Source organism: Centroberyx affinis, unplaced genomic scaffold, assembly GCF_046629955.1.
Source record: "Centroberyx affinis isolate AG114_WGS23_722 - 3 ecotype Tasmania unplaced genomic scaffold, CSIRO-AGI_Caff_v1 ptg000801l_1, whole genome shotgun sequence".
Classification (NCBI taxonomy): Eukaryota; Metazoa; Chordata; class Actinopteri; order Beryciformes; family Berycidae; genus Centroberyx; species Centroberyx affinis.
Window position 1 is genome coordinate 272,706 of NW_027279405.1, and position 14,671 is coordinate 287,376.

General features: G+C 43.4%; 1 protein-coding gene across 1 annotated transcript in view; it reads left to right on the plus strand.

The window, feature by feature from the left end:
- LOC139644888 (ryanodine receptor 2-like) overlaps window positions 1-14,671 on the plus strand; it is a 70,575-nt gene that overhangs the window by 11,361 nt on the left and 44,543 nt on the right. The window contains exons 18-41 of the mRNA XM_071520420.1: window positions 2,725-2,966; window positions 3,560-3,752; window positions 4,007-4,241; window positions 4,476-4,580; window positions 4,737-4,840; window positions 5,111-5,194; window positions 5,820-5,979; window positions 6,334-6,481; window positions 6,795-7,003; window positions 7,259-7,433; window positions 7,999-8,207; window positions 8,433-8,619; window positions 8,972-9,104; window positions 9,503-9,608; window positions 9,946-10,106; window positions 10,392-10,551; window positions 10,773-10,859; window positions 11,403-11,629; window positions 12,214-12,427; window positions 12,547-12,760; window positions 12,821-13,203; window positions 13,345-13,545; window positions 13,902-14,013; window positions 14,152-14,295. Coding sequence (XP_071376521.1) covers window positions 2,725-2,966; window positions 3,560-3,752; window positions 4,007-4,241; window positions 4,476-4,580; window positions 4,737-4,840; window positions 5,111-5,194; window positions 5,820-5,979; window positions 6,334-6,481; window positions 6,795-7,003; window positions 7,259-7,433; window positions 7,999-8,207; window positions 8,433-8,619; window positions 8,972-9,104; window positions 9,503-9,608; window positions 9,946-10,106; window positions 10,392-10,551; window positions 10,773-10,859; window positions 11,403-11,629; window positions 12,214-12,427; window positions 12,547-12,760; window positions 12,821-13,203; window positions 13,345-13,545; window positions 13,902-14,013; window positions 14,152-14,295 — 4,193 coding nt within the window. The remainder of the gene's footprint in view (window positions 1-2,724; window positions 2,967-3,559; window positions 3,753-4,006; window positions 4,242-4,475; window positions 4,581-4,736; window positions 4,841-5,110; window positions 5,195-5,819; window positions 5,980-6,333; window positions 6,482-6,794; window positions 7,004-7,258; window positions 7,434-7,998; window positions 8,208-8,432; window positions 8,620-8,971; window positions 9,105-9,502; window positions 9,609-9,945; window positions 10,107-10,391; window positions 10,552-10,772; window positions 10,860-11,402; window positions 11,630-12,213; window positions 12,428-12,546; window positions 12,761-12,820; window positions 13,204-13,344; window positions 13,546-13,901; window positions 14,014-14,151; window positions 14,296-14,671) is intronic.

Consider the following 14,671-nt stretch of genomic DNA (forward strand, 5'->3'; position numbering starts at 1 on the left):
CGTTTCTTTTTCTAACTCTCTCTGCTCATGCTTCTGTTTAGCTCAGGACTGCTTATCTGTAGAGATCTCACTGCTTCAGGCTTGGTATCCCCTAAGTCTTCCATCCACAATGATCTCCACATCCTTGACACTAGTAATGCTCCAGATGTCTCTATGCTACAGGGCTCATCCTTTCTCTGCTGGACTTAAGTTAATTGAAGAGCTGCTTTTCTCCCTCAGTGTCATCTCTTTGTTCGCTGTTCCGGTTCCATTTCTCTTAACAGATCAGACCAAAAATGCTGATGTCAAAGCAGCGATGACCTTTTCTCAACCTCTTCCAGGGGGATTGCATTGTGCTGCAGAGTTTAATATACTGTACCGAAAACAAATTCCACCGGCCTTGGTCGTGTGGCTAATAAACAATCTATCTATCTATTTGGGAAATTTGCCCTCTGCCTGAGTAGGTATGGTTTATTGCATTTGCTCTATCATCTTATGATCTTGAGGGATTTTCTCCATCATCATGTCTACATTAAAGTTCATCTGTTGTTTTTTTTCTCCAACCTTTCTTTGAAAGCTTCCAACTTTTTTCAGCTCAGCTCCGTTCCTCTTTGGTCAAACTTTTGATTAGTTGATTTCATCATCTTCCTTTTCTTTTCTCTGTCTCTGAACATTTTGGCCTGCTCTTTGAGCTTGTCTTTTTCCTCCATCTGTCCTTTCTTCCTTACCAGCTGCCTCCTAGTCTCATCCCAATTCTTTCGTTATGATTTTTTTTCTCTCTATCCATCAGCCTGTTTTGTTCCTCAGGCCTTCTCTCTCATTTTCCTTTTCATTCTTCACATCTGTGCAATCCATTTTCCAGCTCCCTCTTCCTCCCCCAGCTTCATTTCTCATTCTCTCACTTTTACCTCTTCTTCTGCTAAATCCCTCATTAGTACATCTACTTTCATTCTCTCTTCCTTTCTCTCCTCATTTTTCTTCCTCTCCTCTTCCATCCTCTCCTCCTCGCCTTCGTTTTGTCAGTTCTCTGAGATGTTCTTTCGAACATACTATTCTCTTTCTTATCCATCTTCTCATACTGTCTAATCTCTTTCATAATCTTTCACCAGCTCATAGTTCTCTCCCGACTCCTCCATTCTCCCAATTTCGCTACTTTTGTTCTCATGTCTCCACTGCTGTTAGACCCTGTCAGGGCAAGGCAAGTGTTGCTATTGGTGAACTGGCATTCATTTTCCAGATGCTTGGTCAGCCAGACCTGTTTGTCCTGTTTTTGACTTGTTGTCCCTCCTACTCTTCTCCCAAATTATCTTCGGCATTTCCATTTCATCATGTGTTATTAGGTGGTGTGCATGGGTGATTTTCCAACTGTAGTGGCTAAGTCAATGCATAATTTTTTTTTCTCCGCAATTCTGTTTGTTACAACAATACTGTACTACCACAGCACTTTGGTGTTAAGGTGTTAGGTGGAGTTTTTAATATCAATGTAGTTTCACTGCACCTGAGCACCTGTAGTTTTCACGAGTTGATAAATGTGTCTGGTGAGTATTATTTTTCTAGTTCCCTACTGCATGGGATTTTAATTTAGTAGGCCTATTCCACTTGCAACAGGAATTTTATTGGTCTCAGATAGCAAGTTTGTAACATTTGTTTTTCTCAACGATCATATGCTAAATTTCTTTGAAATTAATCATTATATTAAAGTGGATACAGACAACTTTTCAACTTTCCCCCCATTGTCCCCCTCTAGTGTTTCCAAGTGGTATTGTTGTTTGCGCTGCTGTTGCAAAGACAACTGGATCGCTTTCTGTTAGAGCCTAGCTCTGCGCAATAGAACAAACCATCTATCTGCTCAACTCCTTGATCATAACACAATATAGTAACTTTCACCACTGCTCATTTTAGAAAGGCCTGCAAGAAAACGTGTTCTTTGTTTAGATTATCAAACGGACAATGGATCATTTGTTTCTGGCTGCTAGCTTTAGCGTTAGCTAGCGTTAGCAACATGGCTAACGTTGCTAACGCTAGCTACGATAGCTAACGCTAGCAGCCAGAAACAAACATAGTTAGATGTTTCTTCTTTAGATGGCTTCCTTGTAGCTCCTGGTTCGTTTTCTGGCTGCTAGCGGTAGCGTTAGCAACATGGCTAACGCTACCGCTAGCAGCCAGAAACGTTAGCAACATGGCTAACGCTACCACCAGCAGCCTGGCTACTGTCCAAACTACTACTGTCCAAAGCAAGAAACAATCCCAATTTGAACTAGAAACAACGATCTCAGTGCTATGATAGAGGGTAGTGTTTCCACTGTCAATGTGGTTGTTCCACCGTCCGCCATTTCCGCTACTGGGGATAGGTACCTGACCTCTGTTGGTTGCGCAATGGATGACGCACTTCCTTTGTGCTGTAAGTCGAGCCTTCATTCTCCCAGGAGATCGTGCCCGGTGGCAGACAGAATTGCATAGTGAAAGCGAGGCTTATAGGAACCAATCTAAACGCCGATGGTGTCATTATTCTATAGCCGTTACACTGTGCAATCAACATTTACTTCATAATGATAAGTTAAAGCAAAAAAGTTGTCTATAGAGTCTTTAAAGAACATTATACAGTAAACAAAACAAACATAACTAATAAAACTGTTTTTACTTTAAGATAGCCATCATGAATACTGAATACTGAAGACCACAGAAAGCCACCATCTCTTTCTCTTCTCTTGTCTCCTTTCTGCTTCTCTGCTCTGCCCATCAAAGCATGAGGCCCAACATCTTCCTGGCTATGGGGGAAGATTCAGCCCAGCATCGGAGGTGGTACTATGAGCTGGTTGTGGACCATGTGGACCCTTTCCTCACAGCTGAGCCCACCCACCTGCGTGTTGGCTGGGCCTGCACAGAGGGCTACCGGCCCAGGCCCACAGGAGGAGAAGGCTGGGGGTCTGTTGGGGTGGGAGATGACCTCTGCTCCTACGGCTTTGATGGGCTTCACCTCTGGTCAGGTGAGGGTGGGTTCAAACAGCTGATTCAGTGTATGTGCATGTCTGTGCACTGTATGGAATATAAAGATAAAAAAAATCTAAGGTGACTCTTCTGAAAAAAATAAAAAATAAAATGGCTTTTGTTTTTGGTTATTTCATATAAAAAGGTTAAAAATGCACCAACGTGTTGTGGCATGTATATAAAGATAAACAGCAGAAACAACCACTCTACACAAACACTATATACAGTACATACACACACATACCAATATATCTGTGTACAGGGACAGGGAATACATTGGATATGACTTCACTTCAGTGCAAAAGACTCAAAGGGAATACCTGAAAGTTATACATGATTTGGCGTACAGTTTTTCTTTTCATTTCTTTTCATTTCTTTTCAATCCTACATTTGTTCAGAAATAGAGACTGCATGAATTGTAGTCTGTTTACTCAGAAATGGAAAGAAGTCGTTGTTATTCAAACCAGAGAATACTGAAGTATTTGTGGAAGAGACTCAGTGGTCCCAGTGGTGTTTGCTACTATAAACTGAACTGTTTGAGAGGATAGGTGTAACATGTTTAAAGGCTAAGAGTCTCCCTCCTAAATCTCAGGCTTTGTGGGTCGCAGAGTGAGCTCTCCCTTCCCTCACCTGCTGAAAGATGAGGATGTGGTCAGCTGCTGCCTTGACCTCACTGCTCCCTGCATCTCCTTCCGGGTCAATGGTCTGCCTGTCCAGGGCATGCTGGAGAACTTCAACACCGACGGACTCCTTTATCCTGTGGTCAGCTTCTCTGCTGGAGTCAAGTCAGTGGTGGTGATGTGTTTGTGTTTAACTCTCCTCCATGGATGTCTTTTGGTTTCCTCTCAAAGTTTAAGTTGATGCATGGAGTCTGTATTCAGTATACATCTATTCTTCTGGGCCTTTCTATACGGTACATAAAACTAATTATGAATATGAAAGACTTGAGTCCAGAGTTTAGTGAAGCATCGAACCTATGCATTTCTATCTAAATCATGTCATGAGATCAATTCTTCCTTGTCCTATTTGTTGAAACCAGGGTTCGTTTCCTGTTTGGAGGGAGGCATGGGGAGTTCCGCTTCCTGCCCCCGCCGAGCTTTGCTCCATGTTCTGAGGCTCTGCTCCCCAGAGTCAAGCTGAAGGTAGAGCCATGTCAGAGATACACCCTGGATCATGGAGACGGGAAACAAGAGCTCATTGGTCCCTCAGTACCCCTCACACCGACTACCCTCACACCGACTACCTTCACTCCCACACCAGTAGACATCAGCAAGGTACGGATCAGCACAATCAAACAGATTTTGTTTCTTTCACAGAAAGGGCATTTCTTATTTATTGCTATTGCTATAGTTATTGATTTCAGAATTTTTTTATTTTTAGATCAAATTAAATTTACATCACATTTGAAGCTGATCATTGGCACACAGCTGATGTTACCATGTCACTATACTTGTAACTGTATACGTATAACTGTATAATCTTTTTCTTCACTTGTATTACCCTCATAGGTAGTATTGCTCCCACAACTAGAGCATATCCGAGAGAGACTGGCTGAGAATATCCATGAGCTCTGGGTGATGGAGAAGATCGATCTTGGATGGACACATGGACCTGTAAGAAAAGAGCAGGAACACTAATTTTAATGATTGTTTCACATCATCTGACCCTTTCACTTAATACTAACATGCTGTGTAAACTTGCCTGGTCCAGCTTGCTTGGATTTTGCTTGGTTAAGCAGTGTGAAAGATGTCAGAGCTTTTGTTATACAGATGAGAGATGAGGGAAAGAGGCATGATCCCTGTCTGGTGGAGTTCTCCAAGCTGCCAGAGCAGGAGAGGAACCAGAACCTCCAGATGGCTCAGGACACCCTCAGGTGAGCTCCATTGCCTCTGTCATGCAATGAACAAGTGTCATGGTGATAATTTAAATCTAGTTAATTTTTCTTGATTGATTTATTGATAGATTTTCATTTTGCGGTTAAAGACGTACTCAGATACGCAGATGCATGTCAACAATAAGATCTTTCTCTCGCTGAAATTTTCCACTTGAGAGACATCAACTAGTTAGTGTCTGTGACGGCCTATGTAGTAAGGACTGTTTTCCATGATTAGTGAATGCTTGTTTTGTTGTTTTTCCAATGGAGGACACTCCTTGCTCTTGGTTTCCACATCGGATTGGCTGATGACCATGCTGATGAAGGAGTGAGATTCATGAGGCTTCCCACCAAGTATGTAACATTGCCATGTTCAAGATGATGTTGGATTACATCATTGTCTTGAACCCTTGTCTCCTTTCTCAATTTACATTTGATGCATTTAATGTAATATCTAACGGCCAAAGCACAATTCCAGAACAAAAGAACACAAGGATCCTGGACGTAACTTGGCTGACGAGAACAAATTAGAAGCCCCAAGATTTATTATGAGAAGGATGCATCTCGTCCAAATGGTGTTATAGTCTGTAGTACAGAGCCGGTTGAAACAGAGAGGGAAAGTCAGTGGGAAAATGAATAGCTGAGCATCTTAACTGATTGCGAATGTGATGTCAAGCACACAGTCCCTCTCAAAATATAAGGATGCTTATCTGTGCTTGCTTTCCTGAGAATTGCAATCTCTCCATTACAATTGGGAAAGAACTCAAGTATCAACTTGGCATTCTTCGCTTGTTTTTACCCGTTTCACCCGTTTTGTAGAACTCCTCTGCTAACAAAGGGTCAGATTATAATTAGATATTTAGAACAGTTAACTTGCAAAGGCTTATAAAGAACAAGCACTATTTCAATCCTTTCATCTTTCTTATTCATAACTGTTAAAGCAAAACTAGAACCTCACCACTTTCCTTTCCTTCCTTAGGTATGAGCAGCCTAGTGGCTACAGGCCTGCCCCAGTAGACCTTAGCCAGGTTTTTTTGAGCCCAGCCCTGGAGGAAGTGGTGGACCTGCTGGCTCAAAATGACCACAATGTATGGGCGAGGGAGCGCATCAGGCAGGGATGGACGTATGGAGTTCAACAGGTTTATGTTGCATTTTGTGTTTCTGAATTTGAGAGACCCTGTCCTGGAGGAATTGCAATTGCATGCTGTATTCAAAGTGTCCTTACTTTCAGTTATTATATGTAGCCTAACTCAAAATTAATCGTTACACCTTTTAAGTATTTTCAAATGGTACAGGTAATATAAATGGAAAAGAGAGGAGGGACATGAGTTGAAGCAAACTGGAGTCAAATCTATACATTCCCAGTACATGATCTCTCAGTTAAACACACAGTATCCACACAGTAGCACTTTGCTCTGGTATCCCAAAAAGATTTATACTTTATTCCAGTACATGTAGCTGCCAGTTCTGACTCTTTGCCCCTATATTTTCAGGATGTGAAGGCCAAGCGGAGCCCACACCTCGTGCCCTACAGCCTTCTTGATGAGAAGAGAAGGAGGCTGGGTAGGGAGGGTGTCAGAGAGACTGTCTGTATGCTCCTAGCCTATGGCTACAGCCTGGAGCCCCTCAACCAGGAACCAAGTATGCCTCAAAACCCTTTCACTGCCCTTATCAGCTATACCTCACATTTAATTTCTCTTGTATTTATTGTAACCAGTATGTGCTAATGAATGTAAGTTGAATCGAGTTACAGCTCTGTGTTTGTAATGAAATGAAAATTAAATGATTCAGTGGATTAGCTGCCCCATTTTTACAGATGTATGAAGTAGAATGTTCAGACTACTGCAGCATTTGTCAACATGCAAATACATACAGTATATACACCGTCTATTCAATGGGAATTGAATTGTGCAAATCAGTTATCCATATTTTTTTCCCTTTCTTGGATTTGCAGCATCGCTGCCAGACCCATGTCGCACCTCTGCTGAGAAGTGCCGAGTGTTCCGGCCAGATAAGTCGTACGCTGTGACCCGGGGGAAGTGGTACTTTGAGTATGAGGTAGTGACAGTAGGGAACATGAGAGTGGGCTGGGCCCGGCCGGACTGTACCTTAGACAGAGAGCTTGGCTCAGATGACCAGGCGTATGTCTTTGATGGATCTAAGGTGAGAAATGTGCAGTGTGCTATGTGCAGTTCACTGACACTGTGTTACATGATTTGTGGGCCATTTGGAGCCGCCAATGTGCAAAGTTGCCTGGTGCAGCTTTAATGTTTAACTGACCATAGTGTAGTAACAGTTAAAAATATGTTTTTCCCCTTTGTCTCTGTTTCTGTTTCTCTCTCTCTCTCTCTCTCTCTCTCTCTCTCTCTCTCTCTCTCTCTCTCTCTCCCCCCCTCTCCCTCCCTCCCTCACTTTCAGGCCCAGTGGTATCATCAGGGAGGTGAGCCCCTGGGACGTCCCTGGCAGAGAGGTGATGTGGTGGGCTGTTTGGCGGACATGGCTGAATGCACCATGATTGTCACACTCAATGGAGAGGTGCTGTTTAACGACAGAGGATCAGAGCTGGCTGCCAAGGACTTCGATATCAGAGACGGTCTGGAACAGTTTTTAACTTAAAACAGTCTAGCCTGATATTCAGACTGAATGGCCATTTCTTTACCGCTCCGTTATTCAGCCTGAGCTTGCCTCCTAGTTAGCCTTTTGCTGCTGCAATATGTTGATTAAGGGGGTGATTTCAACAAATATAATGGTTCAAACTTTAATCCTGCCCACAAAGGCGCTGATTGGCGAGTGAGAACAAGCCATTGGCTGGAGCAACACCAGACTCTCTGAATCGCTAGAACCAGGCTAATCTATTACATCGACTTGATATATTAAGCACAACTGCAGAAGATACACTGAGATATTGATGGTAATTGTTATCCCTGCGACAGTAGGGGCTCTATGGATCGCATTGTAGGTTGTTCGGTCGGCTGCTCTGTTCACCATTTTTCACGTGGGTGAAAAATGGTGAACAGAAAAAAAAAGTGTGCCGCAGGGAGGTTGCAGACTTTCAATCAGGAGACCAGAGTTTGATTTGAATTTCAAACTCTATCCAAGACAAAAAAGATTTTTCACTCTATTCTGTTATTCTTCTTCTCCCTCCTCGTCTCTCCCAGGCCTGCTGCCAGTGGTCAGTGTTGGGGTGAACCAGGTGGGGAGGCTGAACCTCGGCCGCCAGGTGGGCTCCCTGCAGTACTTCACTGTGTGTGGCCTTCAGGAGGGCTATGAGCCCTTTGCTGTCAACATGGCCAGAGACCCAGCCCTGTGGATGAGCTGGAGACAGCCTCAGTTTACCTCCATACTGCCCGATCATCACAATTTACTGGTTAGTTTATACAGTTTATACAGGATCTTTTGGGCCTAGAAGCTTGGTGAATGTTCCTTATCCTCAAGCATGTAGGATAGTGTGATATTAAATGGAATGTAGATATGGGCTTCTAGGAGAGGAATAATGCTGAGAGGAATAAAAAACACTTGGAGACCCAGGGTTGCTTATAGCCCTGGTTAATGGAAAACAAGTCAGTCTTTAATTCTGGAACTCTCATTTAAGGTCAGCAGAGTCAATGGGTCAGCCGATGCCTCATCCAGCCTGAGGGTCTGTCAGCGGTCTTTTGCACACCAGAGTGGAGGCAGTGAGATGGACTTTTACCGTCTCAGCATGCCCGTCCAGTGTGCTGCCACCCTCACCAGCCCTGCAGGGGGTGTGATTACAGCCGCCGCCAACTCTTTCTCTCCAGGTAAGAATTATGTTACCTCACATCATAACAAATATATTTACATTGGTCACAGTACCACTTGAGAAGACTTTTCAAACTACCCACTTTCCTGCCGTAGGGTCTTGTTGGGTTTGCCATAACTAATTTGGAGCTATAGTTCAAATAGAAAATCACATTCCCCTTGCCGCAAGATGTAAAAATCATAGAGCTATTATAAGATGGAAATTGAGTGACATAATTAATGCGTAAGATTTGGCTAGGGCTTCTTTGCAATTAATCCAGATTACTGATATTTTACTGTTATGACCTTGATGAATTGCTAGACTTGAGCTCCCCAGAGCCCTGATGTAATTAATTCCCAGTGTCCTTTCAGGCAGGAAAGAGCTGGAGGAGGTGGACTCTGACTTTGAGGTGCTGATGAAGTCTGCTCATGGCTTTGCTGGCTCAAGAGATGAGCTCAACCACAAGGACCACAGCCAAGACAAAACATCCAGACTCAAACAGCGGTAGGTTGAAGAGAAGCTGATGATGTGGGAAAAGAATGCAATGAATAGCGTATGGACTTCTTAATAATGAAGGAGAAGCACAAACGCATTAACATTTGCTTTGGTAGTGTTATTTTAGTTGGGAGAACATGTCCTATTATTAAGAGAAAAAGGTTGCGTTTGGTTTTTTTTTGTCTGTATTTTTATGCCAAGGTGACCAAAATGAGAGAAGTTATGAAACAACACAGGAATGAAGTTTCCCAACAGAAATGGCAGAAAAGAGAACAAATCAATAGAATGAAAAAGATACACAGAGGGAGATATGAAACAGACAGTCTCACAATTGCACTCTGCGGTGTGTGTGTGTGTGTCTGTGTGTGTGTGTGTGGCTGCGTGCCTGTGTATTTCTGGTTTGTAAGGTTCATGTTGAAGAAGACCAAACCAGGCCTAGTCAGCATGAACTCATCTGCCCGTCTTCTGGAAGATGTCCTTGTTGACAAAGATCATCTGATCCAGAGCTCCACAGTAAGACCTTCATAATCTCATCATCTCCTAACTTTATAACCACAGAACATACAATAATACAAAGCTACTAAGGAATTTCTATATTAGGAAAGAATGAATGTAGTCATATCTATTTGAATGGATCTTTTTCATTTGGTTATTCCGATGACAGTAAGGGCAAAATATTGGGCCTCATACTGTCTCAGAGTGCAATAAAACTGAATAAAAGGTACATGCAGTGTGCTTCAGCCCTTCGCTGGTTGATAAAGTCATATCAATGCTCAATTAGTCACAGTAAAAAAGTTAAATGGCGAATGTTAATATAGAAGAATAACACCAAATTGCCTGTCTCTTTCAGTATTATTACTCAGTGAGGGTGCTTCCAGGCCAGGAACCGTTCAGTGTGTGGGTGGGCTGGGTGACCTCTGACTTCCACCAACATGACCTGACCTTTGACCCCGACAAATCCCGCACCGTCACTGTCACCCTGGGAGATGACAGTGGCAAAGTCCAGGAGAGGTCAGTGTACAAGGACAGTTAGATAATTGGCATGGCAGACTTCACCATGCATTTAAATGGTTATGACAGACAGATGTTTTAGATTTTTGTCATAATTATGCAATTTACTCCTTAATTATAGTCATCCTAGTCTGTTTTATGAACTATGAACATTTGATAGTAAGAACCTCAATATTGTTTGAGCTGGTGTAAAAGAGGATGTTCCATTGCTGCTTAAATTCACTGGTGCTTCAGTTGTGCTTTGATGACCAATTAGCCATAACATATCCCTGTCCTCTTGCACAGTGTGAAGCGGTGTAACTGCTATATGGTGTGTGCTGGAGAGGCCACAGGCTTGTCTCAGAGCAGGAGAAGCACGGGGCTGGAGATAGGCTGTCTGATCGACACAGCCACTGGCCTGCTCACCTTCACCTCCAGCGGAGTAGAGATGGCCACCTTTTACCAAGTAGGCCACACAGGAAACTATTTGATGTGTCTTTCCACTCTATTCATAACAGTATTTCTTTCTATCACTAAGAATGTATTAAAATATACAAATATTGAACTATTTTATTTATTCTACTGTATCACACTTTGTTGGACATATTATTCAGCATCATAGTGAAGAATGTATCTCCTGTTGCATTGCATTACCAAACTGAGGTGTTACTATTGCACTATAACCAGGTGGAGGCTAGTACAAGGCTGTTCCCTGCGGTTTTTGTCAAGCCCACCACCAGCAACATGTTTCAGTTTGAGCTGGGACGTGTTAAGGTAATGATATTTTGTATATACTTTGCTTATTATTTCTTTTATGTCTTCACTCATCTGCCCTCATGCCATGGCACATAGTCCTCTCATTAGGAAGTTATGTTTTCTTCCTTGTCTGTTTGTTAGTAAGATATCTCAAACAGTAGCAAACGGATTTGGATGAAATTTTGTGGACAGATAGCCCTTGGCCCACGGATCAGTTAATTAGAGATTGGTGATGATCTGGATCAGTGATTTTTGCCACTGGATGATTATTGTTTTTTAGCCATAACTAATTATGCTGCTTTGATATGCTGGTGGCAAGGTCGAACTGCTGCTAACCAGCATTGCATTCACATGCTATTTAATTGGAAAATCACACCCGGAAGACAAACAATAAACAAACACGCACCATTGTGGAGGCTGCAGCTTTGCAAGTTGGAGAATTGTTCAGCATTGGTGGAGGTTTGTGCTCTGCTGAGTGCCTTCTAGCTTTTAATCTGTTGCCTGATTGACTCTTTGATTATCTTCTCTATTCTCTTTTTTCTTATCTTCCTTTCTGTCCAGAACGTGATGCCACTGTCAGCAGGTCTGCTCCGCAGCCAGAGGAGGAATGCCACTCCCCAGTGCCCTCCCAGGTTGCAGGTCCAGCAACTCATCCCGGTCTTGTGGACCCGGGTACCCAGCCATGCATTAAGGGTGATGGTAGACCGACCAGATGAGCACCATGGCTGGAGGGTCCAATGCTCTGAGCGCCTGCAGGTCATGACCCTTCACATCCCTGATGAAAACAGGTCAGAGAACAGAAAAAAAAATATTTTTGGAGTTGGGCTTACAAATTCATGTAATACAGGTAAATATCTGTGTTGATTTGTCAATTATCTCTTAGAGAAACACAGAATGCAGGATACAAATTTATACATTTTGAGCATTTTTTCATGTTTTGGGGTACTATATGGAAGATATAAAAACTCAAGTCAAAAGATGTGAAATCTCCTACTTGTCAAGGACACAGTGGTAGCCTAATCTCTAGAGAAGTAAGCATGCGGCCATAAGGTTGCCATTTTGAATCCCTGGAACAGCTGGAAAAATGTGTGTGGGGGATTAAACAAATCACGCTGTCCCCTCCTTCAACAACTACCATCAAGGTGTCCTTGAGCAAAGCACTCAATCCCCAACTACTCGGTAGCCCACATTTCAAGACTGCGGCTGCAGCTCCCAGGTGTGAACGTGTGTGTGAATGTCAATGTTTTTATTTAAACTTCCCTTTCCTAGTCCCCCAGGCTAAAGAAAAATACATTCTTGTCAACTTGACTCATTGCATGTGGGATAAAGTCATGAGGTCCAATGTATGACTTATTGATGATATTATGTCTAGGTGTGTTGACATCTTGGAGCTGTCAGAACATGATGACCTCCTGACCTTTCACCACCACACCCTCCTCCTCTACTCCTCCCTCTGTGCCCTTGGCAACACCAGAGTTTGCCACGCCCTCTGCAGTCACCTGGACCAATCACAAGTCCTCTATGCCACTCAGAGTCCCCACCTCCCTGGCCCACTCCGCTCAGCATTCTACCAGCTGCTCATTCAGGTAATGGTGCGTTGGAGTCAGCGCTTTTTTTTGGGTTTCATTAAAACACAACTGAACGAGGTTTCCTAACTTGGGTCTTAGGAGGACTATAAATGAGTACTCTTATTGTTGTTCTCTAGGTTCACCTTAGCGCCCACACCACAGCACGTCTCATGATGAACAAGGAGTACATTGTCCCTATGACAGACCAGACCAGAGCTATCACCCTCTACCCTGGCTCTGCCAACGGTGGGATCGGAGGGGGCAGTCGACCTCCACACGGCATTCCCAGCATTGGCTATAGCACTTCCCTCAAGCCACGGATGCACTTCTCCACTCCTTGTTTTGTTAGGAGTGATGGGATGGCAGGAGATGGTGGTGAAAGTGATGGTGGTGGTCCTAGTTTTGAGATAGTCTGTACTGACAGTCCAGAAATCCCCCTGGACATATTGAAGAACCTGACTGTGGAGATGCTGACTGCAGCAGTGTGGGCCGTGGGACAGGGTGTGAGGGATCCTGAAGGGGGCAGCATTGAGCTTCTTCTGGTTCCCCTGATTAGACTGTTCTATACGCTACTGGTAATGGGGGTATTTGGGGATGAGGACCTTGGGAAAGTGCTAAGACTGATAGAACCTGGAGTCTTCTCCAGACAAGATGAAATCCATGGGGAGAAAGAGGAAGAGGAGGATAGTGATGATGAATCTGAGAAAGAGTGGGAAGGGGGCAATGACAAAAAAGATGACACTCCCAAACTAGGACTTCTTCAGATGAAGCTTCCAGAAGCTGTCAAACTTGAGGTGAACCAGCAGATTTCTTTGACATGTTTTATTTCTATTTTTTCCATTGGCTCTAATTTTGGACTTTCAAATGCTCTGTTGTCATATTCCTAGAGTTGAAAATGAATCATAAAGAAACTGGATGTAATTTTCTCCCTCTAGCTCTGCCAGCTGCTGTCCTACCTGTGTGACTGCCAGGTGCGCCACAGGGTTGAGGCTGTGGTGGCCTTCTCTGATGCCTTCGTAGGCCAGCTGCAGGAGAACCAGCGCTCCCGCTACGACGAGGTCATGCAGGCACTCAACATGTCTGCTGCCCTCACTGCCCGCAAGACAAAGGAGTTCCGCTCACCTCCACAGGAGCAGGTTGGATGGAGTGAAGTGGAAGTGTAGATGAAAGAGAATGATGGTCGAGAAGTGCAGATTTGTAGTTGTTGCTGTGATTCAGGAGCTGTGCAGTTTGGGAATGGTGTTGCTTGAACAAATATGATACATCTGTGTTGCAAAATGCAACAGTTGCATATTCTAGTGTAGCAGAATCATTTTTGAATAAGGTGGAAGTTACAAAACAGTTTACTAATGTTGCCTTAATAATCAATATCCTTTGAAAGTCAACAAGATATATCAAGTTACCTCCGTGTGTCTTCATTTGTTCACAATGAAACTGTAGCATATCTAGTAATATAGTTTCTATGTGTTTTTGTGACTGGTTTCTCCTTCAGATCAACATGCTGCTGAGCTTCAGAGAGGATCAGCAGCAGGAGAACTGTCCATGCCCAGAGGAAATCAGACCGCTGCTGCTAGACTTCCACCACCTCCTCAACACGCACTGTGGTAGGAATGCCGTGTCTCTCTTTGACACATTCAGTGATCTATTGAACCGGGGACTATGAACAGGCCCTGAGAATGCACTTACTATGATGTGCGTAGTAACGTACATAACACATAGCTTCTTTTGCTGTTGTTGGGTAGGCATTGAATTGGACAGTGACTCAGAAGAAGAGGAGGATGCTGAGATGTCCATGAAAGATCGACTCCTCAGTCTTGTGGTGAGAGTCATTGGACTGAAGAGGACACCCACAGAAGCTGAGGTGGACTATAGACCGCAGAGTCCCAGTAAGTGTATCTGTATTGCATACTTTTTTTTCCTTTCTTTGTCTCACTTTTTGTATTTTGGATACCAATGATTGCCATAACTACTACATACCATCATTACATACCATACTACATACTACATACAATACTACGTTTAATTTACCAGCACAAGGGATCTGATGTAACTAGCCCTTGTGCCATTTTTGGGTGTCTATGTAGAAACATAGCTTAGATGATAGAGGAAAGGAGTGGTTAGCGAGAGTGTGCCTTCCACCTAGTTCACAACATTACACCCGATCATTTCTTATCTCACCATAGGTCTCAACAATGGGATGGCTGAGCCTGCTAACGTGAAACAGCCGACTCAGCAGTTCATTGTATAATATATAGATATTTT